This window comes from Elaeis guineensis, chromosome 7, assembly GCF_000442705.2.
Source record: "Elaeis guineensis isolate ETL-2024a chromosome 7, EG11, whole genome shotgun sequence".
Lineage (NCBI taxonomy): Eukaryota > Viridiplantae > Streptophyta > Magnoliopsida > Arecales > Arecaceae > Elaeis > Elaeis guineensis.
Window position 1 is genome coordinate 75675778 of NC_025999.2, and position 26395 is coordinate 75702172.

A 26395-nucleotide genomic window follows, 5' to 3' on the forward strand; every position below is an offset into this window, starting at 1 on the left:
TTGTCGGTGGGTACCGTATAGGATCGTACTAGCAATAAAAAAATTAAAAAAAAAATCTCATCCAATGGCCAAAAAAAAAAAATCAAGTCGTACTAGATCGAACCGGTGCCGTACCGTACCATATCGGACCAAACCGCACGGTATCAGGCGGTTCAGGTCGATATTGTATCGAATCGATCAGTTTGGTTTGGTTCAAGCCATTTTGCGAAAAATCGGCTTGAACCAAACCGATTTTCCGTTGGTACGGTATGGTACAAGATATATCAGCTGGTTTGAGCCGGTATGGAATACTATGGCACTAACTACTAACCAAACTAGTTGGGATCTAAATAACCATAAAATTTTCATGGTTGAACTAATGAAATTCAATGTGAAGCAAAATATGTTATTTAGCATCTAGCATTTTAGTTTTCTTGTGGTAGTGAAAGATTACTGACAGCCTGAGATAGCTTTGCTATAATGTTAGTTACTCCTGAAGCAATTTCATTGATGATTATATAGACTTAAATGAACTAAATCTAACCTAGGATGTACAGATACTTTGTGTTTTTAATCCCTTTGGCATTTAGTAATTTGTGATTGTATCTTATGGTCTCCTAATGATGGTTTCTAATAAAATTCAATTTAATCACAGGATTTCATCAAATTTTTCAAATGACCTTGATTCATCTGTTTTAGTGAATGGACATTTTGACAGTCCACTTGGGTCTCCTGGTGCAGGCGATTGTGGTTCTTGTGTTGGTGAGTGCAGTTACGGTGATAGAAGCACATGATTATATACCTTAAGCAACATTTTTTTCTGTGCCTCTAACACTTTGTCTTTCAAACTTCCGCAGCATCAATGCTTGAATTAGCACGACTTATTATTGATTCTAATTGGATTCCACCTCGACCCATAATCTTTCTTTTCAATGGTGCAGAAGAACTCTTTCTGTTGGTAAGGTTTTTCAATTTCAGTTTGTGAATGAGTTCTTTGCTCTCTCTGTGTGTGTAGTTTCAATGACCATGCTATATTTGTTACAAAGTTCCTGCTGAGTGATTAATCATTCTTATAAATTTCCTTGTGCTTTGTCTAAGATATCTTTTTTTTTTTAAAAAAATTTTAAATAAATAATCGGTGGTGCACACTGCAATTGTGTATCCTAACTAGCATCCTGGAGCTCTTCAAGATAGGAGCTTGTCCGGGCAATCTTACTTTTCAAAGATATTCAACTGCATTATAAGTGTGACTACAATGATGGAGGAAAATAACACTTTCATGCTGGTGCAGGACTGCCACTAGCAGTTACCTCGTTTCATATCATAATTCACTTGCTGGTAGTCTTCTTAGGTCTAGATATGACTACTCATTAGGATGCTACCATGCTTACCTCTCATGATTCTGTAACCACCTAGAGTATCTTGCACCTGTTCACATTTTGTGGTATTATTTTATTGTTTAGTTATATATGGATGACTTTTGCATTATATCTGTATTATTTCAGTTCCTTAAAATCACCCTAGTAAATATTGTGGTGAGCCAGTTTTTTCACCCTCTCTCTCTCCTGCATGCCTCACCCTGTTTGCCGCTGTTTCATTCAAATACACCAAAATCTTTCAAGCAATGTCAGTGTGCATGTCTCTGCCTGTAGAAACTTCACTGTCAGGTGAAATATAAGCAATCAGGTATTTGCTCATGGTCACAGACTTCTCAGGTGTAGATTTGGGACGCAATCCAAGTTGTCCTAAACATATGTTTTTTTCTGGAGCTGAGGACTGTTTAAGTAAGGGTTTGAGTTGGTGGCAGGGAAAGGAAAATCGGCAGAAATACTGAAAACCAGCTGTGTTTGGCTGTTTATTCGATATTGGGGGCTTTATTATATTGCCAGAGAGATAATTTTATCTAACAGACAGTCCAATTAACTTTATTCTATTTTTTGGGGTGGGTTGGGTGTGAGGATGCATTCCTCTCTCTACACACACACAAAGAGAGAGAGACATACGTGTATGAATCCACAATAAGTTAACCATACTTTCTTTCTCTCTCTCTTAACATAACAGCTAATAAAGCTTGCATGGTCAATTTGTCTTATGCCTGGTTAGGACTACTGAGTGAGCTCAATGAGTACCTTAACTACTTGCATAAAATAAGTAGAGTCCTGCTTATGGTAGAAATGCTATGACATGCTGTTTTAGGACCAGGGAGAGCCTTCTATCTTGGATGCTGCATGCGCTACAGAGACTTGTTATTGCTCTTGTTTTTGCTTTTTGATGCCCCTTATCTTACATACTACTAGGTGTTAATGCCATATATCAGTTTTTTCAATCATGTTTTCTATTGATTTTTTAACCATCTTTTCCATCCATTATTTTAATCATCTTATATTTCTAGTCTACATGCTTCTTAATTCTTATCTTTGTAATCATCTTTAAATTAAATATTTCTATTTTTATTTTTCAATGAGTAGAAAAGTTCATTTTTGTTAATAATACTGTTAGATAAGTTTTCGATATGTTCAATCCAAACTACAAATATTATCGTAAAATAATTTTCAGTCACTCCCACAAACTTCTCCTTTAAAGATCAAGCATTCCCCATTTCTGCATGCAGTTTTTGGCTCATATTCCAACTCTATATGAAATGGCCCTTTGTAATTGGCTGGTTGTGTGGCTTGTATAAAGCATGCCGACCCTTTGTTGAGGGTCTCAAGGCTCTTGGATCCAAAGCTAAGAAAATGGCTCTTTGACTGAAATCTTGTTTCTTTGTTGCTGGAGCTTAAATAGGTTGATGGTACACTTAATTGGCCACAAGCTTTGCTTTGATTCATATCACAGTCAACCAGGAGAATTGTTTGTCTAATTCTGTCCAGAGCCACCAGCCAGGTGGTATGAAAATATTCAATGGTTTGGTTCTTTCAAACGGTCAAGCCGGTGCTGGTCTGATCATTCTGATCATGAGGGAAGATTTTTAGTTGCTATAGCAATCCCTTTTTTTTTTTTTTTATGGAACAGTACCTCTTTTGGAACTTAGAGCTGCTCATGAGGGTATCTTATGTCTCTTGGGGTCCTGCATGCTTCTAATGTTTGGATAGTGAGGGTGATTCTCAAATGGTCATCACCAGGGTAAATGGTTCTGAGGACTGATCATCCTTGCCATAGAGATATCAACTGGTTCAAAGTGACTCTCATCAACTTCCAGGCCTCACAGATATTTCAACAGGGTAAGTTGGTAGAGGATTCTCTAGCTAGTGAGGCAGGGGCTGTGGAGCAGCCAAGGATTTGGAGCCTCTTCCCTCTGCAAGTTTGTTATCTTGCCAATGTTCGTGCTATAACCTTTCTAAGGCTTTAAGTGGGGACTATGGAGCAGCCAGGGATTTGGAAGGACCTTTACCCTCCGCAAGTTTGTTATCTTGCTGAAACTGATGCTACTTATGTAACCTAAGACTCTATGGATCTGACACCTCTTAAATTTAAAAAAGATGCTGGCTAGAGGTTGTTGCTTTTCCTCGTGGCAGCACCCTTTCCTTCTTGAGAGTGATTGTGGTCAGCTGTGAATGTATTTTAGATACTAACTGGGAATTGATTAGTTGTGCACATTAAGAACCAATTGCTAGAGTTTATCTCAAAAATGTTTATTAGGAAAGTCAATGTTAATTTAATCATCTGTCTTTAGATTTTTGTTCACATATATCATCTTTACATTCTTACATTATCTACTGACTGTTTTATGCTTATTATTTGCTAGGGTTCTCATGGATTTGTCAAGACACATAGATGGAGCAATACAATTGGTGCTTTTATAAATATTGAAGCATCTGGAACTGGTGGTCTTGGTAATGAACTCCTTAGTCTTAACTTGCATTATTTTTATGTGTTGGCAACACACACTTTCGTGCAACTAAATTGTTTCAGTTAGAATTGGATCAAAATGAATTTCATCCACCTTGACTCATTTCATAGTTGTCAAATAACCTAGGTGACCCTAGCTGATGGACGCTTCTATATCCTAGGTGATTGCCTATGCGACTGCCCAAGCACGGAAGCAAGTGTCCATGCAACATTTTTTCCCATAAACAGGGGCGAGCCCTTTTCTATATGTCAGGCTCCTTTTTCTTCATCTCTTTGGTTTGACTCAAGTATCCTTGCCAGACACAACTGGAACCTCGGCACTCTATTCAAATTGGGTTGAGTCGGGATCACCTACCTCAATCAGGTGAATTGCACAACACCCATTTGCTTCAACAGGTACCCAGATTGCTGGGTGAGCATCTCCAATCAGTCAATTGGATGGGTCTCGCTTAGGGTGCCAGAAGCTATCCTAGGCACCAAGGTTTTAAATCCTGTGGGATGGGGCTATCTTGATTTTTTCATGGAACTGGATGCGCCACCATCCCATCCGATCCTGACACTTAGGACAGAGGATATCTCAAGATGTCCTAATTGGGATGCTAGGATGCTAGAGGGATAGCCCTATCTTGACACATGCGATGGTACTCCATCCTGGTGTCCCATGGAGACTTGAATCCTTGGTAGGCACCTAAGTGACCACCTATGGCAACTATGACCTTTGTAAAAATTTTGATTAGCTTCCAAACTAGTGGGCTTGGTTCTTTGTGTATAAGACAATTTGTAAAGGAAGGATTACTAAATGGCACATTTTTATTAGTTTGCGTACTTTCATGGAATTAAAGACGTAGGATTCCATGTAACTAAATTATAGTGCATGAGTAATGAAGCGATTACTAGTGTCAAAACTAGTTGTGATAATACTAGTGAGTTTTTAATTATAATAACTAATAAGTTTACACTACGATCTTTTCTAAGTCTTTCTTGGTGTATTTTGTTTGAAGGTAACATATTCTTTGTGGATGAAACGAAGGTTGGAGCTATTTGTAAGTTGGAATTATAGAGTGCATTAGAATCTAAGTATTTTAGGTCAAGGACCAAGATACAATACATGGAAAATAATTTTAATAAAATTAGAAATAGAGATGAAGGTAGAGTGAAAATTGAGGCTTATGAAGTTCATGAGAGTGATCATTTTCGGTATTTAGGATGTTCATAAGAAAGAAAATTGAAAAAAATGTTATCCAAAGGATTGAAGCAGAATGGATAAAATGGAAAAGTACAATTTGGATATTGTATGATCATAGGACATGGTTTTAAGTCTCGACTGGATGGAGAGCATCTCGGCCATCCAGTCCCTTTCCTATGAGAAAACAAGATCGGGATGGGATTGGAACTCCAAAACTCATTCATGCAAATAAAGAAGAAAAAAAGAAACAAAGAAAGGAAGGAAGAAGAACAAGAATGAAAGGAATTAAAAATGGAAGAAAGAAAAGAGAAAGAAGGAAAAGGAAAGAAAGAAAGAAGCAAGGGAAGGGATAAGAAAAATGGAGGAAAGAAGGAAGAAAGGAGAGAAAGAAGAAAAAGAAAGAAAAAAGGGAAAGGAGAGGAAAGAAGGGGAAATAAGAAGGGTACCTATGGGACTCTCGATTGGACTATTGCTGGAATGAGGCAGGATTGTGGGACGTCCTGTTCCATGGAGAAATCGAGACACTTTGTTCTATGGGATTTAAAATCTTATCATAGGATACCTGTCAAATTGAAGGAAGAATTTTATAGAACAGTCATATGCAAGGTTTTAAATCTTGTGGGATGGAGCTATCTCGATTTTTTCATGAAATGGGATGCCCCGTTCTGTTGTAGCAGCTGTCTGATCATGCATTCTAGTAGATATCCCTCATCTCTCTCTCCTTCTTCTTTCCTTTCTTTCTTTCTTTTTTTTTTCCCTTTTTCTTCTAGCTTCCCTTATTTCTTTTTCTTTCTTTTTCTCATCACATTCTTTCTTTTTTTCTTTCTTTCCTTTCTTTCTCTCTTCTCCTATCCTTCTTTCTTTTGCTTTTTTCTTTTCACTTTTTCTTTTTCTCATCTTTCCTTTTTTTTCTTTCCTCTTTTTTCTTCTCTCCCCACATGTATGGGTTTTGGAGTCCTGACCTCGTCCCACCCTCATTTTCTTACAGGAACGGGATGGGATGACCAAAATGTCCCCCATCCCACTGGGATGCAAAACCTTGGTCATATGATCAGCTTAGCTTTGTGGTATAAAATATTGGACACGAGGTTTTAGATGCTGTGGGATGGATGTGTCCTGGTTTCTCCATGGAATGGGATGCCTCATTATCCCATTCTATCTTAGTATGGGTCTCGGTCATGCATCCTGATAGATATCCTCCGTCTCTCTTTCCTTCTTTTTTTTCTTTTTTTTTTTTGCTTTCTTTTCTTCTTTTCTTTCTTTTTTCTATCTTCCTATCTTTCCTTTGTCTTTCTTTTCCTTATCCCTTCCCTTCTTTCTTTCATTCCTTTTTCTTCTTTTTTCTCTTTCCTTTCTTCTTCCCATCCTTTCTTTCTTTTTTCCTCCCATCCTTTCTTTCATTTTTCTTCTTCTTCTTTTCTTTCACTTTTTCCTTCATTTTTTCGTTCCTCTTTCTTCTTCTCTCCCTTCATGGATGGGTTTAGGAGTCTGAACTCCATCCTGATCTCAGTTTCTAAGAGGAATGAGATGGGACAGTCGGAATGCCCTTTGTCCCGTTGGGATGCAAGAGCTTGGTTGAACAATTAGAAAACAACATGTGTACGAGATGAATATTGCTGAAATGTGAATGTTGAGATGGATGTGTTGGAATACAAGAAAAGATAGAATAATAAATAAAGTCATTGTAAAAAGATAGAAGTAGCATCATTTGAGGACAAATTAACAGAAAGACGACTTAGATAGCTTGGACACGATAACAGTGGCCGAGGGATGCATTGGTACCATGGAGTGATTTGATACATGTAGAAGGAGAGGGTAGAGGTATACCGAAAATCACATGGGCTCGAGGAGGATGGAAGGACTTGATGTTGCCATGCCTATCAGAAAGTTTGGCCCTAAACAGAGTGGACTAGAGTAAAAGAATTCATGTAGCTGACACAAACTAGTTTGGGATCAAGGCTTAGTTAAGTTGCATCATTGTTTCATGGATATGGACACAAGAATTTAGTTTGGGCTTGTATTCAATTGTTTGATTTTGTAAGTGGAATAAAACATAGTATATATACTAGGAAAAACTTAATAAGTTATATTCTTGTTAATTTTCAACATTGTAGAATTGAATGTAATTTATTTATGCAATTGTCTTAGTACACTAAAATATGATCTTATTAAGGTATTCTATTGTCTATGTAACATAGATCAAATTTTTCTTAGTTGTTCAGTTTTACCTTATTAGTGAATAATTGTTTCATAATCTTATCCTTGATTTCAAATATTCCATTGGTTGTATTTTTATATGCTAATTGAAATGTGTATGCCATTAAGTTGGTGATATTTCTCTAGATATTAAAAAGTGATCATTAGAATCATAGGGCCAACCAAGGTTTTAAAAGTATGGGCTTGTAACTACAATATGACCATGGTACATATGGTACTGACACAAGCAACTCTCTAGTACTTTCATAGCTGGCTAGTATGCCTTGGGGCATGACCAGTTTTTGCCCCCAAAATTGATTTTTTTTTTTCCTTTCTTTTTATATGTGTCGTTATAATGACCATTTTATTTAGTTGGGCTTTATTTGTTATTAAATGTTATTTTAACTTAATTATTTGAGTTTAATTTAAATACATGCATCTGTGTGTGAATATATGTGAAAAGACATATACATGGAATTGCATGTCAAACTTTGTTAAAAAACAGGTTTTGTGTCTTTCATTGAAGCTCAATTTATTTTAATGCACATTAATTTCATGTTGCCCTTTTCTCACTGCCACATCAAGTGCCGGGCAAGGTTGTACATTTCCTTCTTGTTGCTTGATTCTTGTCGTGTATGGATGTAAGTATTGTTGAAGTGCCACATTATGGTACCATTAATGGTCCTTCTTATGTACTGCATGTATGTGCATCAAATCATGAATACCAATGAATTGAAAAATCGACACAGACATTATCATCAGAGCACCGACTACAAGGGGCTGATATGGAGCTATCTGGTCATGTGGAGTGTAAGCATGTGTAATCATATTACCCTATTTGATTAACGGTGCCTTGACCATACCTATAGGCATCACATTTGGGCATGGGCTTTGCACATAACGCTAATCATCGGAAATGATAGAAGTTGTACACCAACCATGAGTTAAAGATGTTGTATCATCCATGTTGGTAGGATGGAGGGGATGGGAATGGTACACCCTATTTGTAAATATTGATTATTAGCGCTGGACCACCCTATCAAGCCAACTCCCACTATGACACCATCCTTGCTTTCCTGATTTCTCATCCATAACTCTGGTAGCTCTCCTGCCCATCATAGGCTTCACATTTCCCTTGCCCTTTCCCCTCCTTTCATGTGGCCTCATGGGAGCAAGATGGTTATGTCATCATGGACCAATAATTGAAGTAGCCTTGATACATGATTTTGGCTCATAATTTGCAACAAAAGAGAAAATGGATGAGTTATTACCTAGCTAACAATAAGGAAATGGCCTTGTTAATTTGTTGAATATTTGCAGCTCAGTTGCCAGAAATCGTTACTGGTCTGTGCTATCCATGACTACAACCTTCTCCTTCCTTCCTCAAATGAGTGAAAACATAAACACCTTCAAGCTCAACACTGAGCACTGCAAAGTTGATTTGAGGCTTGATTTTGGGTTGATTTGGGTAATTTTTTCATGAATTGATTTCGAGGGGTCTTAGGTAGCAGTTCCTGTCCGTTTGGGATGTATCTGCTGGTATGGGCTGGTATACCTAGTCTAGTATTTTCAATATCAGCCCAATATTACGAGTCTATAGAGCATGAATTAGTGACCACTTGCTGATTTGTGTTCAGATGGATTCTTGGAGTTGGGCATCAGGGACTATTTAACAAACAATAGTTTCATACTGCTGAGCATGATGATGTAGATGAATTACCATTCACTTTTTTGTCCCAACTAAAAGAGAATATCTGACTTTAATATTTGAAAGGAAAAAAAAGTGACTAATGTTCTACGTTTTTTATTAGTCACTTTTTTTTGGCTCTTCATTGCTACAGAGCATGATGATTCACCTGTCTATAATTCATGTTTTCAGTCATATGATCAACATCTTATGCATGCTTTTCCAATTCCTAAATCTTATTGTAGAAGCTTATATTTTATTCCTTGACAAACAACTAATCCTTTTTTTCCTTTTGGTTATCCAGTAAGTTTTGTTACAACCGCTACATGGTTTGGTTTGTTTGATTGGAAGTTGATTATACTTGTGTATCTTTGAATTCTCTACTAGTCTTTTCTAGTATCTTTTATACTTGCTATGAGCCTGAACATACAGCTTGTTTGCCATGACAATTTTTTTTCTATTTCTAATTTGTCATGTCCGATAATTAGTATGAACTATGAACATTGGCAGACAAGTCAACATCATTATGAGTTCTATAATAATCACTTTCTATGAAAATGGGTGGATATTATATTTTGCAGTCCTTGCCTCTTTAACTTGCCTTCTGGTCAACAGATTTGGTTTGTCAGTCCGGACCTGGGTCTTGGCCTTCCCATGTATATGCTCAATCTGCACAGTATCCAATGGCAAACAGTGTAGCACAGGTTCCATTTTTCTCATATCCTTGGTGTCTCACTTCTTTGATACTGTTTCATATGCTTTGGATTTATTTAGAAATCTATGTATTCTGGAAATTAACATATGCATTTTGCCGTATGCATCCACTAGCTTTATAAATACCGAGGATTAAGATCTAGCACTAGTCATATGTTTTTAATGCAGGCACAATTTAATTATGTTGTAAAACCGAATAGCAATTTTCCAAGTTCTAAGAAACAGTTATATTGACATGGCTATCATTGGAGCTTCCTTTCTTATTGGTAGTAAAATTAAATTGTGGTGCTCTGTTTTGAACTGGTGCTGTTCGGATGAGATCAGTGTTATTTGTGCTGTTCAGAATCTGAAACCATGTTTAAGATCTTTGGAAGGCATTTGTAGGCTTGAGTGCATAAGAATTAAGTTTTAGTGAGACAAGCAATTCGGTTTCATTGTTTAAACAACAAAATCTAATAATTTGTCCTTGTTAATTGATCAGTTTTAAGGGCTATAAAGGGTAGCTAGGAGCTTGTTTCATTGTGTCCTATTATTTTTTATTTTCTTTTTGCTTGTGGCAGATCATTAAATATCTTTGCAATTGTATTGTGAATTCTCTATCTTTACAATGTGACCATTTTAAGGCCTATTGAAGATGTTTAAGACAGTATTTAATGATGAGCTATTAAAGTTTTTCTTTTCATCTTGGTGCCATGTTGTTTTTGTTACCATGCATATGATTGTGGTGAAAAATTTGTAGTCCATGGCATTAGGGTGAATGCTAATGACACCATTTTGTTAACAATGAAATGCTTGGACTTTAGTCTGAACTCTGATGCACACAATGTTTGCAGACCCAAGCTTGTTGACTGGGTAAGCCTGGTCGACCCGTCATCCCTCATACTTTGGGTGTTGGACTGGTCTAGAACATGTTTATCCAGAAACCCATCTAGACCATCCATGACAGGTTCAATTGTCCAAATTGCTCAAGTTAGATGGCAATGACTCAAACATGTTATCAGTGAGATAGGAAGGGGAGAATCTTGAATTTCAATTACCCACTCAACCAATCTCTTAATCTTACATTTTCAAATTCTTACCCTTGTCAGAATTTGGTGCAAGATGGGAATGGGTACTGGTGCGAGTGCGGTGAAGCAGATATTTAGAAATACTTTTACTAAGGAAGCATTTAGGAAGTGGGTCTAGGGTCAGGACTCAAGGAAGATTGGGAAGTGGGTGCACTACCCTTGGTAAAAAATTCCAACTAGTAAGTTCTCTTTCCTTATTTGATTCTATCATATATAAATATTGTTGATGTTGGGAAGACTCTAATCATTGACCCCCTCTCTTTTCTTTCATGCTGGATCATAGAGTTGTTCCATGCTCAAGAAAAAAGCAAGGTCTGTGGAGGTGGCAATTCATTGGAGGTGGGACTCCAAGGGTGAGTGGCTAATTTAAGGATAGTGGTGGAGGGGTTGGGCGGTCATATTTGGAGATCTCCAGATGAGAGAATCCCCTTCACTTCTTTTTCTTATGACGGCCTGGGGTGGTGTGATTTGATAGATTGAGGTTTGGTTCCTAGATTTGTTGTTTTAAGGAGAGAACCTCTTCCTCTTCCTCTAGTTTGAAGAAATGAGAGATTGATTGGTGTATAGGAGGGAGTGGAAGGAGGTTGGGAAGGTGAGATAGAGAGGAGAGAGGAGGCTTGAGAACGAAGCGAGAACATCCCTAAGTAATACTATCTATGTATGAAATTGGTAAAAAAGTTTGGTGTCGGGTTTGAGTGTGGTTGAATGGTGGATCTGTGATCCAACCACGAGAACTAAGGGATCTTGGTCAACACTTTTGAAACATTAATCATAAATAATGGGAGTTAGAGTTTACCTAGTTAAGATTCTTTCTCAAGTACTTCTACATTTCTACTTGTGAGCTTGTGAAAAGTTGAAATTCTCTAATAATGGATATCAAGTTTTGAAATACTGATTGGTGCAACCCATGCATCAACTAAGTGCCATACTAACCTCCGGGCAGTACAAAGGGGCATTAATTCAGGCAAATATCTTTTGGACTGCACCCGAATTGCTTGAATCCATCTCAGATTGTGCAGTTTAGGGCAGGTTGATGTCACTCGGAAAATCTAAAACAACCCGCTTTTGTAATTGTTCTCCACTATTTGAAGGTGGAAATTAGGTAGGGGGTAAGGGAAGACTACCTAGGAGGTTAGCTTGCAGGAGTGATGCTTTGGTTTTTGATTTGTGGAGCTGAAAAAGCATTCTAAGTAAATTTTCTCCCTTCATTTTCTTCCTTATTGCTTCAAAAAATTCCAAATAAGATTTTCTGTTAAAAAACTCTTTATTTTGTCTAACCAGGATTAAATGTTGTTTAATCATAAGATTCATCTAATACATGAACCCAAGATCAGAAGCAATGATTTTTGAGTTTTTGGGATGGATTCTGAATCCTTCTTCAAAAAATCATGTAGGTCAGAAAATAACCCAACAAAGTCTATGCTAAGGGTGAATTTTATGCACAGCGTGGATTATAAATTATCAAATAAATCTTATGAAGATCGACGACCTTGATTTTACGAAGCCCCTTCATAAACCCATCATTTCTTACTATTTTTATCTTTAATCATTTTTAAACCCTTCCATCTCTCCTTCCCCTTCTCCTTCGATCCTCTCCTCGCAAACCCAAATCTCTCTCAAATTCGATCTGATTTTTTTCTCCAAAATTACTTTTTGCCGATGCGTCATCTTTTGAAACGATGCCTCTTCCACTATTGGATGACATCTTTCTATAAATGAAGATGGATACATGTGTCAAACGAAGCTCTGCATTGGTAGAGCCTTCATTTTAATATATATATATATTAGAATAGATTATTTTAATAATATTTTATCATTATAATATCAGTAAATCTCTCCAACCTTTTCTTTTAAAAAAAATTATCCTGAACCTTCCAGACTCTTTTTTGTGAGAATAGTAAATATGTTTGTTATATTTTATTTTTCTCTCTCCTCCTTTCCTATGCCATGGTGTTTTCAAAAAAATACAAATATATACTCTCCATTTATTTCTCATATAACGCTCCCCAAGATCGTTCCCCTACCCTCCCCACTCTCGCTCTCTCTCTCTCGATCATCCCATCGGTACTGCTCTCATTTTTTTTCCGAATTTTTCCCATTCCGCTCCCCTCCAATTTTTTCTTAGCCAACCACGATGTCTCTCTGCTACCCGCATCATCAGCTACGGTGGCGCCAACATCGGTTGGAGCCCTGATGGCCCCACCTGGTGCATGCTCCGCTGTGTATGCATCTGCGAGACGCTCCGCCCGCTTGTGTGGTGGCCACAACTGCCTTCGCCATCGTCACGATTGCCGCAGCTACCGTAATCGCCTGCTTGTTCTTGTCTACATCATGTAGGGGAAAACATAGGAAAAACCAACGACAACAAAGTAAGGTGGAAAAATTAAACCCATTGGTACTGCTCTATTTTTCTTTTATTAGTTTTGGTGGGTGAGCGGAGTCCCCGAATTTTTTTATTCCGCTCTCCTTCATTTTTTTTTCTTTTCCCCACCCCCCTCTCTCGAATTTTCTCCAATTTTAGGTTTCTGAAAGCCCTACTCTTCCTCTCCTCTGCCACCCACTTAGGATGTTGGATGGGGCGCCGCCACTCAATGGCGGAGCTCCTCCTCTGGTCTCTTGAAGTTTCCATCTTGGTTACTGGCTCATCGCTCTTCTTTTCTTTCTATTCCAGTTTGTTTGGATGCTACAGGAAGGTATGCAGTTCCCTTGCTCTGTTCTCACCTGCGATTCTTCCCTTAAGCATTTCTCATCGTTAGAACTGGTTGTATCATTCTAGCCTCAACGTAGACGCCTCGCGCTCTATTGGAAATCAAAACACCTCCTTGTAAAACCCCATACGTGTGTCAAAGAAGAAAATAAACACATGGCGGACGGAGGCTGATGCCTCAGTTTTGTTTATATATATATAGATGAGTTATTATGCTGTGTCAATATCAAAAGCTACTACGTGGGCCTTATTCTTTGCGTGGGAATCCCAAAAAGGTTCTTTGGAACTTAATTATAGATTGTTATGCCTGATATTGTTTTCCTAAGAAAAGTTCAACTTTACCATGGTGGTAATGTTAGCTAGATACAAGAATTTTTGGCTTTTTGTGCACTGTCTTAATATCATACCATCTCTATCCGAAGGCATTTCTTTCAATTTATAAGTGGTCAAGAAGAGGTTTCATCTCATTCGTGGGAGTGGGCTTGCACTCCCATTAGCATTAGTGTGATGTCATGGTAAAATTTTTGACTTTGACTATGTAATTGTGATGGAGGACACAAGGGAGTAAGAGTAGATGACCATCTTCTGGATGCCCTTATTTTATTGGTTGGTGTTTGGTAACAAGGTCAATAACGTATTCAAGGGACTAAGTGCATAGATGTTTGAGGTTCAGATGAATATAAGGGATCAAGGTGTCTAGGGTTGTTAAGGTTTCAACTAAATCTAAAAGCTTCTAGGGTTCCTATAGGATCAAAGGATGTCATGAGTCTTAGAAATTCCAAAGGTGCAATCAGATCTGCAAATGTAAAGGAAATTTATGAGTTCAAATCACCTTGTGGCAGCAAGGGAAATCCGATTTAGATCTAAGCCCTTTCCTGTTGTTGTTCCAGCTTTGAAGACCTTAAGAATAGCTTAACAATCAATAAATTAGGTTAATCAAAAAATATCAAGGTAGCTATTTTAAAATTGATTTTTATTAATTATCGAGACTTAATCCATGCTTCTTACATTTAATCATTTTTTTCCTGCTTTTTAAATTTTTTTTCTTTTAAAATAGCTTAAAAATCACAAAAACTTGTTAACTAGTGAAATGCATGACTTATACTTTTAGAAATATATTTCTATTGTGCATATATGTTTCCACTTTTTTATCTTTTCTGGGATTTCTGTAATTCTTAATTATTTTTCACAAGAAATTAGTTAGAAATTAGATAAATTTCAAAAATTAGAATTTTTTTAGGGCTTTTTAAGGAACCTCCAAATATATTTTTCAATGGCTGATTGAATATCATTTTTGGTGGGATAATTTAAGATGTATTTAATGTTTGAGCTTAGGCTTTGGGCTTCCTGACATGCCAACCTGATAATTTGATCTAAGCCAAAAGGTTGTGTTGTACCACAAGGATACACTACATATGCACACATGCTACAATTTTTTTCTTCTCAAATTCCCTTTACTCTATATTTAATAACTATTATAAATTTATAATACAATTTTAATAATATTTCATAAAATTTAACATATGACAGATAAACAAAAAATATTTTATTGTAGAATGTGGTCTACCCTACAACATGTCCCAAATTTTTGCCAAACAAAATAAATTTAGCATGAATTTGCCTATTTTTGCCCTTTCTTGCCATTTTATGATCAACAAAAAAAGTGGGGGGAGTGGTTCATGGGATTTGGGGATGCTCTGGTGCATAAGCTGTCAAGAAGGGGGTGGCTTAGCCCAAAAATCCCCCTGGACTCCCCTTTTCTTCTTCTCCTCCCTCTCTCTTCCCCTCTCACTCTCCCTGGTCCCTGCTTTTTGGTCAAAAGAGGCAAACAGAGCCTCATGAGGCAGCTCAAAATGAACACTGCTTTGCATGCCCTCCTGTTCGTCCTACCAAATTTCTTAAAAAAATTGCCATCCTATTCAAGATGGTCTTCATATGGGACCAGCTTGTACTGACCCATTTGGCCTAGCCACGCATGATTTGTGCATCACATCATCCAAATTGGACTAGGTACTGGGCGATATCAACCTGTTCCAATCTGGATGGCGAGTACAGTGCTGATTTCTATTGATGCAGTGACCCAAAACCTGCCCTGTCTCCATTCCTGTGTTTTTTAAAGCCACGATCCTCGTATTGTATAATAGGTTTTTGGATACTTCATCCATCAAACCTTGGCTGTCCCTTTCAATTTCTTCTTGACAGTTTATGGTTTTCTCTTAGCAGAATATAGTTTCCTCTCATCTGTCAGCTTATCCTATTGAAAGAATTTTTTAATGCTGTACAACCAATCAAGCAATGCCTCTGGATTATGATTTTCATAAAGGTCAACTACTTAAAGCTTTGCTTTTGGGTCCATATTGACAGAACGCTACTCTTTAACTGCAAAATCTGAATTTGCCTGGGAGGTATATATGTTCTTGTACATGTGAACAATCGAAGGCCAATCATTTACGTTCTTTTCTGTTACATTGGTTTTGCCTCCAAAATGCTACTGCAATTGCATACATAGTTGTCTTGAAATCAGTTATCGAGGTATTCATGGATGTCATCTTGACATTCATAAGTGTTTTGCCTTCATTGTGGTCATGTCTTCTTGTAACTAGAGAACACCTTATTTGCTGTTTTCATTGTATCGAGAAAAATTCTTAAAATGATTATTCAGTTCACTATCGGAGACATGTTCGAGGGAAAGAAGAAATCATGGTAGTTGAAGAATGTGAGGGTGGAAAGAAGTTCAGGGATTATGGGAAGTGTTGGGAAAGGTATGCCTAGGTGCAAGACACAGGTGAACTCCACTCAAGCTCCTTGCCTATAGCAAGGTGAAGCCCCTTTAGTGAGGCATACAAAAAGCCTCAAGGCTGCATGCCTTATTGAGGCTTTAAGGCACAAAAAGGGCATGCTTTTTTTAAACAAAGTTCAATCTCTTGATTAGATTTGCAGCAATAAATCTTAGTCATTTTTCAAAGTTACATGATTAAAAATTGAAGAGAAATTAATGAAGAGGCTAATTCAGTAAGGGAAAATGGGTGAAAAGATGAACTAGGTTTGGTGCAGCTAGCTTCTCTCTTGTGTATCAACATCAAGCTATCAACTAGGTAAACTTCCTCCTCTGCTTTCTACTGTTCTCCTTTTTCTTTTCTTTGGACTGGGGTGTCCATGCTGCCATGTCAAACAGGGGGCCAAAGTCCACTTCTTCTTCTTCCTCCTCTTCTACTCCCTCCTCTTCTTCTTCTTCTTCCTCTCCCTCTTCATCTTTTCTCTTTTTCATCATCTTCCTCCTCCTCCTCTTCTTCCTCTTCTTCCTCTTTTCATTCTCTGCTTCCTCCTCTTCTTCCCCATGCTCTTCCTTCTCATCTTCTTCCCCTTCTCCATCTTCCCCCTCCTCCCCATTTTCCTCCCCCTCCTCCTCCTCCTCCTCCTCCTCTTCTTCCTCCCCCTCTTCTCCTTCTTCCTCTTCCTCCTCCTCCTCCTCCTCTTGTTCCTATTCTTCCTCTTTCTCTTCTTCAGCTATAGTTTCCGACTTTCCGTCCATCAAAAACAAAACAAAGGACAGAACATGCCATTCCCTTTCTATGTGTGTAAATCTGAATTCTGATGCTTTTTTCTCTTTATATTTGTGAATTAGTAATTCATTGTTATATGTTTGGTGTCATGTATTTATTATTAGTTATATGTATATTTATATTTTGCAGCTCACTTCGTCAAGGCGCACACCTTATGTCGTGCCTTACACCTAGGCTACAAGAGACCTTGGTGCCTTTGTGTGCCTTTGACAATTTTGTGAATAGTGAGTTTACCGAACAATGTAGGACAACAGGATTTTGGGCAAAACTAAGGATATATATATATATATATATTAAATAACATCTTTTCTGTAATCGATTGATAACAAAACCAGTAAAGGTTTCAGGCAATTTTATGATAAAAAACAAGCAAAACAGCATAAAGATTTTTGAGGTTCAGATGAATAGATGGGAAATGATTTTTTTAATGTTTGGATAAAATAGAAAAGCTTCTAGAGTTCTTGTAAGATCAAAGGAGGTTGTGAGGCTGAGAAGTTCTGAAGGTCTAATCAGTTTTGCAAATTGAAAAGAAATTTATGAAAGTTCATATCAACACTCGTTGGAGCAAAGGAGAAAGCTCTAAGTCGGTTCGTGTTGAATCTCATGAGACATGGAGTTTTTCCCCGTTTTACCCTTTTTTTGGGTTGACTAGGAGATGTGTAGGAGGAGATGGAGATTCATAGGAGATAGAGTTAAGAAGTTGTTGAATCCCATTTTGCAATTTAATTGTCTTTTTTTCTTTTCATGTGGAGATTCATAGGACAAGATGTATCTTGACCCATTACATGTTGATTCCCTTTCCTGCTTTATAAAATTTAGCCTTTTTGGTCTTGTTCAGCAGATATGCTTGATTCTGTCTGTTTCATGCATGTCTGTCTCAATTTTGCATGTTGTTTGTGTTTGTGACAAGATTGTCTGATATGATCCAGGTCTGAAATAGGGATTTCTGCTTGCGAGTAAATGTCCTCTTCTTACAGTGAAATAAAATTGGTGAAATATATCTTCTGCATCTATTGTGGCAGCTGGGAGACAACTCCTGTTTCTTTGACCCACTATATTTGCCTTCTATGTTGGATTGCTTGATAGATGCATTTTTCTATTCCAAACTCCATGGGTTGCCTGAGTGCTGTTTTTGTTGATTAGAAAGATGGCAACTTTGACTTGAAAGGGAAAAATGATGGGCCAGATGGGGCTTTCTGTCACTCATGCCATGGCTATCATGATTCCTTCTACATTAAACAGTGACATTGGCTCTTCAAATTCATCAATCTTCTTCAAGGTCCTCAACCTAATTTTTTTGAGGTTTTCATAGGCCAACCGTGTAGTGCAAGGCAGTGATCATGGTGGTCACTGTGCTATCTTATTATTTATGAAGATGGGTGTGGCTTGCTTGTATCTGGAGTTTGACTTTCTTGATGCACCTTAAGAATGGCATCTCAAATGACTAGGAGATTCTTCTAGGCAAAATGTATGTGTCAGCCCCACTGTTCTTCTTATTGACAACCAGTACTAGTTACTCCCCCTTCTCTCGCTTCTCTAAATCTTGTAATATATCCTCTATCTGATGAATTTGGCTCTCTTCTTTGCTTTATGCACTTCGCACTTAAATAAAAATCCTTCTCTTATTGCATCTGGTAGATTGTGTTCATAAATGTTACTTTTATTGATAATAAATATGGAACTAAAGGTCTAGTTCAGGCAGCTCTAGTATCTTGGTTTAAGTAGACTGCCTGATTATATCATGTTTGGAGCAGGTCAGAAACATCCAACTAAGGCTTGACGCAAACTGGAACTCTTTTTCTCTTGCTTTGAAGTCAAATTTACCTAGAGGAACTAATTTGTTTATCTGTACATCATTAATCTTCCACTTATCATTTGATCCGGTTGCTGGTGCAATTAAGGTAGTATGTTGTTTTCCAGCATCTTCACTGTCCAAACGATTCTGTGTGTTGTGACATTCACTAGCATGTTTCTATGATGATGTTGCTGTATGAAACCTGTGGTAGCTGCTGAAAACAAAAATCTTTTTCATAATGTTGGCTGGCATGGCATGATTGTCCAATCCTTAGGCTGATGGAGACACTGACTTTTGTAGTTAGTCATACCTAAATGGAAGAGTCCAATGGAGAGAGATTTTTCCTAGATGATGTTTTAACTGTTAAGGGTGAATTACATGTGTGGATATGTTTTCGGCGGGATATTTTTCTCATTGTTTCAATATATGCATCTTTCTTAAGTTCATACATTTCTGTCCTGTACAGCATTGATGTTTTAACTGTTAGGGTGAATTATATGTGTCGATATGTTTTCAGCAGGATATTTCTCTCATTGTTTCAATGTATGCATCTTTCTTAAGTTCATACATTTCTGTCCTGTACAGCATTAATCTAGTGAGCGAATTTGCTTGTGCAGGATGTATTTGGCATTATCCCTGGCGATACAGATTATAGAATTTTTGCTGAAGATTATGGCGATATTCCAGGACTAGATATTATCTTTGTCCTTGGTGGTTATTTCTATCACACCTCTTACGATACATTGGAAAGACTATTGTATGCATTAAAGATACTATTTTAGATTATGCCATTTCATGAACAAGTTAGAATTCGCAGTGCAGTAGGGTTTTTTTAATTTTTTAAAACATTTGCACACCAGACCTGGAAGCATCCAAGCACGTGGTGAGAATTTGTTCAGATTGATTGAGGCATTTGCAAGTTCTTCAATGGTGTTGAATGCCAATGAAAGAACTTTAGAAGTTGCAGCAAATGGAGCCAAAACTGATCGGGCTGTATTTTTCGATTATTTGTCTTGGTTTATGGTGAGATTTTGTTTTATAGATTGAGGCATTTTTACATATTGTTCTTGGATCACCTGCATGATTACTTGCTACTGTAATTCATGCTTCTACATTAATATCATGGCAAGAGGTGAAGTGACTTGATTAAGTTGCAAAATTAAATAACAGATCATGTTGCTTCCTTTTTTTTATGTGTTTCAGATATTTTATTCCCGAAAGGTATCTGTGGTACTTCATGGTCTGCCATTCGTCATATTCCTTCTGATGCCACTGTTTCTGCGGCCTTCAAATTTTGCAATGCACTCTTGGTTTGCAACCTTCTCTGACTACTTCAAAGGTATGCCATTATGTTGAACTTCATGAAGATAAATTCTCAGGGCTTTGGATGTTTATACATTAGAACGCATCTTTTTCTCACTGCATCCCTTCATGCACACTCACAGGAAATTTGACCTGAATATCTCTCTGCTTATTTCCAGATTTTTGTTCCTGTAGCTCCTTATGCTTGGTGCTTCTTACAGTGTCTAGTGGCCATATAAGGGATATGGATAGTTGTTTTATGTTCAATTGATTTGAAGGCTCATGAGATAGCGTAACTTCACTTACTTTCCATCATATGGGATACTTTGATTTTATTTAAAAACTAGGAATTCTAATCCTTAACTGATATGGTCATGATATTTGTCAGCTTTTCCTTTTAGTCTTTCAATTTGCCACATTTTCCTGACTTTAGTATACTTTTATACAAGGTTTGCCATGCTAAAACTAGACATCAAGGTTTTCAGAATCGTCTTGAACCGGATGGTTCGGGGCGTGCCGAATCGGACCGATGGAGAATCGGGATGGTTTCGGCTTCAAAATCGGCACACACCGGCACCGAGGGAGAAAGAGAGGAAAGAGAGGAAGAGAGAGAGGAGGAGAGGGAAAGAGAGGAGGATGTCGCCAGAGGTCGGCGGTGGTCCACTACGGCCGTCAGAGGGCCGTAGAAGCCTTTGCGGCTTGGTTCGCCCGATAAGGCTGTTAAACAAGAGAGAAAGAGAGAGGGGGGGAGCGACTTATCAGAGGAAGGACGGGACAGTGGAGGGGCTGCAGGAGGTTCCGGACGGCTGCTGTGGCTAGCAAGCGGGAAAATCATGCGAGTGGAGTCACGATCGCGGAATAGGGGCAACAATCCATGTTCACGCGTCAGCCTTTTTTAAAAACGGAGATGAACAATGAAGCTGGCAAACCATTTGTCGGTTTCACTTTTTTAGAGTTTTTTTTAAAAAAAATTAAAAATAATGAAGTCGGCAATTGGATTGTTGGCTTTATTTTTTGATTTTTTTTTTCAAAGCAAAAATAGTGAAACCGGCAAATGGTTTGCCGGCTTCACTTAAGTTTCGATTTTTTAAAAAAATCACGTGAAACAAGGGTGTCGCCCCTGTTTCATGTCCGCGGTGCCGCGTGCGTGAACTCCATTATCCGGCGGCCACAGCAGCCAATCGGAGGCCGTCCGGCAGCCCCTTCGACTCATTCCCTCCCTTTTTTCTTTTTTTCTCCCTCTCTCTATTTCTCTCTTTTCCACCTTCCGGTTCCCTTTTCTTGTGTTGGTTCGCATTGGTCCAGTACGGTACAAAACCGTACCGACTCATACCATCGTCGGCCAGCACGGACTCCGGTACCGAGTTGCGAACCTTGTTAGACACTATGCCGGTTGGCGGTGGTATGCCCTGATGCCATTCCGTATTGGGCCGGAACCAACACGACAAAGTAAGTGGAGGAGAGGGAGAACTAGAGGGGGAGAGAGAGGGGAATGGAAGGAGGGGGAGTGGGCGAGGAGGCCGGCAGTGGCTATTGGAGGTCGCAAAGGCCCTCAGAGGGCCCTCTATCAAGTCAAAACAAGGGCACCACCCTTGTGTTGATTGTGATTTTATTTTTATGGATCATGAAAAAAATAAAATGAATCACAATCGGAACAAGGGCGATCGCCCGTGTTTCAACCTGACGGAGGGCAGGGAGGAAGATCTCGCCCTCTGGGGGCTTCTATGGCCCTCCGGCAACCACTGTCGATGTCACTGCCACTCCCTCTCCTTCCGTTCCTCTCTTTCCCTTTCTCTTTCTCTATCTCTCTCTATTTTCCTCTCTGTGGAGGAGGGTGGAGCTCTAGAGACCTCGGCAGCTCTTCGGTGGCCTCAGCGAGGGCTACGACAGTCTCTCTGGCCTTTCCTCTCCTCCCCCCTCGCTCTTTTTCCTCTCTTTTCTTTCTCCCTCCTAATCGGTGTACCATTTTTTATGCCGAAATTGTGCCAGTCAGCTGCTGTTACAGTTTGGCACGTTTTGAACCAGCCGGTTCGGGATGGTTTGGTGACCACTGCTTTTATACCTTCCATAGTTAACATAGGGATTGACTTTGTAACAGTGTGTCCATTGTTTTCTATCGCCAAGCTGTTTTTGTCTCATTAATAAAGCAAACAGAGAGAGATCAATTGGGTTGACACTCACAGCTCTAGGTTAGGATGTCAGCATGTGCGAAAATTGTTGTAAGGATTGAAGAGCTGGTGCCGGTACACCAATGCCGGCACTGGCTAGCATTGCTGATACAGGGCATATTCACTGCTCGCAAGCTGGCATATCTTGTGGTATGACCAATTTTGGCTGGGATGGATGGTTCTTTTCTTTCTTTCCTTAATTTTTTAAACTCATTTCTCATGGACATAGGTTATTTTTGATGCATTAGAATCTTATCTTAATCTTGTGCATGGCCTCCGTTAATTGAAAATGCATGCATATGTGTTAACATAATCATAAGATAAATGTTGATGTCTGAGGGCCTTGCATAACCTTGTTCTGTTGAATGTAGTGCTGTCTCCACCACCACCTCATATTATAGTCAATTTTCTATCCTAAAGTTTTGTTTCTGGTTAATTTCTATTTTTTAAAAAAGTCTAACACAATTGATTTTCTTGTCCCCTTGAGTTAATGGGACACATAGTTTGACAGTATGATATGGTGCACCCAATTTAGCATTAATGTCTTTATCTGCACATCTATATTATAAAGGCTATTGACTCATTACATGGTCAATGATTTGGCATGTTATAGTGAAGAGATAAATTTTTTGTTAGCTCACAACCTCATGTCTGAAATTACTGACCTCTTCGGTGAAGTATATATTATAATGATGTGCTGACAAAATTTGTAAAAAAGATAAGTTCACAGCGATAATGTCTCATGCCTATCATTAACAATGAGCTCTTCTGTTGCTCAAATTAAATTCTTCTCAAAGGGCAATTTTATATTTTGGATGGAAGACTTGGCTTATAGACCCTTTATGATTTTTACATCTACTTCTTAGATTTCTCTAATTGCATGGTAGCAGTTTTCTTTACACTTCTATGTCTTATGTTTATCTTTAATTTTGCCAATGTTTAAATTCATGTTGATATGCCTGGAAGACATTAGATAAGCTCCCTGATTTATTTTCTCTCTTTAAAAATGTGTTGTTGATGCTACATGATTTAAAATTTAACTCCAGTTTGGTGATTTAGAATATTTTAATTTGCTATTTTTATCTAGGTTAGTTCCATGTACAGGTACTTTAAAGTTAATTTGTTCTTTCTTGGCATAGTGATAGAATACCAAAATTTCAGTTTTTGTGTCAAGCAAATGCATTGAGAGTAAGTGTAACCCGAAGATTCTTTTATATTTTCTTCTCTTACTGTTTCCAACAATTTGTAGCGACAATTTATATTCTGTGCATAATTGCTGCATGTTTAAGTGTCATCTTCCATGGACATCGTTTAGAAAATTAGATACATGCATCTGACAAGATGATACAGCAGAAAATAAGTAAATATCACTTGCACATCAGTCTGCTCTACTGCCTGAATTATTTTTTGCTTTTATTTTTTAAAACTTTTATTGAGCCTTTTCTGGTAGGAAATATTTCACCATTACACGTCATGCTTTTTTATTTTCTTGCTGATTTTATCAGAAACCACGGACTTTCCTAATCTTGTTTTTTGAATAATCAATACTCTCTATAGTGCGCATTTGTTCTCCTAGTGTTATTGGGGTTCTTCATATAATGGTCTGATGTCTGTTATATCATATTTTGATTTAGAGTTTGCCAGATCTGTCTGGGCACTGGTTGATCTTGGCTTAAGTGGATATGATATATATTTTTTTCTTTTTGGGTGCAGGAATGTTGTTTCATGCTATTGGTGTTGTTCTTGCAATCATCATTCCAGTTGTGTTTGCAGTACTCAGATTACTTTTCTCAAGCCATGCAATGAGTTGGTATAGATTTATCTTTCCTCGAATGTCATTCTACATATGCTACTTCTTTCAAAATTATTGCGTACTCTATTGGCTGTAATCAACTTATGCAGTAGGTCTGAATACATTACATATCAATCATTTTTGATCTTGTATGTTACAGTACTGGTTGAATCTCAATATTGGTTATTCTGCTATGGGGAATCAAATATGCAGAATTTGGAATGTGAGCTCGATTATGAAGTTGAATTTTAGGAATGTTAACATGATTGCCTGATCTGAAACGAGTGAATGTTGCCAATACAAAAACTTATGAGATGTATTTGAGAGGGGAAAAGACTTATGACAATAATAGGAATTTTCAAGTGTTTGTTGAGGGATCTCTAACTTGAAGCTTTTAGTCAAGTCTCCCGATGATTATTTGGTTCTCCATGAATACTCTTTCAAAATCCTAATAACAATATCTTTGCAAACATCACCAATTGGTGGCACTAAGAAAGATTGTGGTAGCATGATAATGTATCCTATTTGTACTATTGGTAATACATTATCATTCTATTGTCACTTTGGCACAATGTCAGCGAAATCGACTGGTTCGGGACATATTGAACCGTACCGAAGGCAGATCGAGATGGTTCTGGCCTTCATATTGATAAACTGGCAAGGGAAGGGGAGAGGGATAAGGAAGGGGCGAGAGCGAGAGAGAAGGCGGCAGAAGCCAGCAAAGGGATAGGGAGGGGTGGAGGAAGGACTTGGCCCTCCAGTTCCCTTATTTTGTTCAAAACATGGGTCTCGGAGGGGGGCCTTTTTTATTTTAAAGAAGTTAAGCGAAGTCAACAATCCCCCTACCGACTTCACTTATTTTTTTTTTTTTTTCAAAAATATAAAAAAAGCTAAGTGAAGTCAGCGAGGGGTTGTCGACTTAACTTCTTCAGAATAAAAAGGGGCCCCCCTTTAGGAACGAAACAAGGGAATTGCAAAATGGGGCCCTTCCTTCGGACCTCCACACTGCTCGTTGGTCCTTAGCTGGCCTCCTCTGGTCTTCCACCATACTCCCTCTCTTTCCCTCTCTTCCTGTCCCTCTCTCCCCTCCTCTCTCTCTTTTCCTCTATCTTCCTCGCCCTCTTTGCGGTGTCGATATAGGCCAGTACAGAATGATACGGGGGCATACCGAACCGTACTGCCAGGCAATTGGCATGGGCTTCGGTACCAGTGCAGCAATCCTTGCTCTAACATCCTCAACTAACATGTAAGCTCAGCCTTCAGATACTCCTGATGCTTATGTGCCTTCAACTGTGCTCTCTGTTCTTAAGAGTTTATTTGTTCTGGATCAACTTGTGGACTCATCTGTACAGATAAAGTTGGTAGCAAGATCTGAATTTCCATCAACCAGAAGCATAGTTGAATACTACTTGATTAAAACTCTTGATGGCAAGGTTTGCTATACTGGTGCGTACAACTTGTATCGGGCATACTGTACCAATATCGAATCGAGATTTGGTATTGGGGGGGGGGGGGGGGAACTGAGTCACAATATGTCGAACTGACTCCTATATTGTGCATACTGATACTACATCAGCACATTTCTACTTTCTAGTATGGAGTTCAGCACCGATATTGCAAACCTGGCTTGATGGTATTGTAACCTATTCATTAGAGCTGTTGGAATTTGAAGTAAAATACAATGCTTCAGGTTAATCATGTTGTAAATAGGAGATAAGGGTCCTTGGCCACCCCATGCATGTTTTGGAGTCAATGAAGCTGAGTTTGTTAGGACCTAACTGACATTTTTATGGTCAGCTTTTTGAATTTGTTTATTAGAGTATAAGATTTAATATTAACAGACTTATGTATCTTTCATAAAGGGCAAAAGTCATACATTCTTTAGATATGAAGTTGCAAGTAAATAATAGCAAAAACAATGATTATGAAACATTGATGGAGATCAAAGATCATGCCATGATGTATCAGAGGCCTATAGATCTCATCCTTGTATTTTCTTTTATTTCTGCTGGATTTTAGTTTTTAGTGGATCGTTTAGAATCAACTACTGAGATTAAAAGATCTCATATTTTATTTGATAGCTTTATGAGCCAAGTTACTGTAGTGGTCTTCTCACAGCACTGTTCACAGTTCACACTACAGCATCCTGAACGATGACCATACACTAAGAATCTTGTTATGGTTATCTCTCTCTTGAAATAAGGGAGTTAGTTGGTCAGAAATTTTATGTAGTGGTGAATTAAAGAATGACATCTTTGCCTCTGTTTACTCATGTTGTGCTTCTGCAACATAGCTAGGAGGTCTTCAAACCCTATGCAGGATTCCTTGGTCTTGAAGTGAGTTGCACATTATCCTTCCTCCTTCCTTTATCCTTTTTCTCCCTTTTATTT

At 38.2% G+C, this 26395-nt stretch overlaps 1 protein-coding gene across 1 annotated transcript in view; it reads left to right on the plus strand.

Moving 5' to 3' along the window:
• LOC105048919 (uncharacterized) overlaps positions 1-26395 on the plus strand; it is a 70420-nt gene that overhangs the window by 12784 nt on the left and 31241 nt on the right. Inside the window, exons 4-11 of the mRNA XM_010928407.4 lie at positions 635-741; positions 837-937; positions 3725-3812; positions 9513-9601; positions 19361-19500; positions 19604-19766; positions 19947-20082; positions 23927-24023. Of these exons, the coding sequence (XP_010926709.2) occupies positions 635-741; positions 837-937; positions 3725-3812; positions 9513-9601; positions 19361-19500; positions 19604-19766; positions 19947-20082; positions 23927-24023 (921 nt within the window). The remainder of the gene's footprint in view (positions 1-634; positions 742-836; positions 938-3724; positions 3813-9512; positions 9602-19360; positions 19501-19603; positions 19767-19946; positions 20083-23926; positions 24024-26395) is intronic.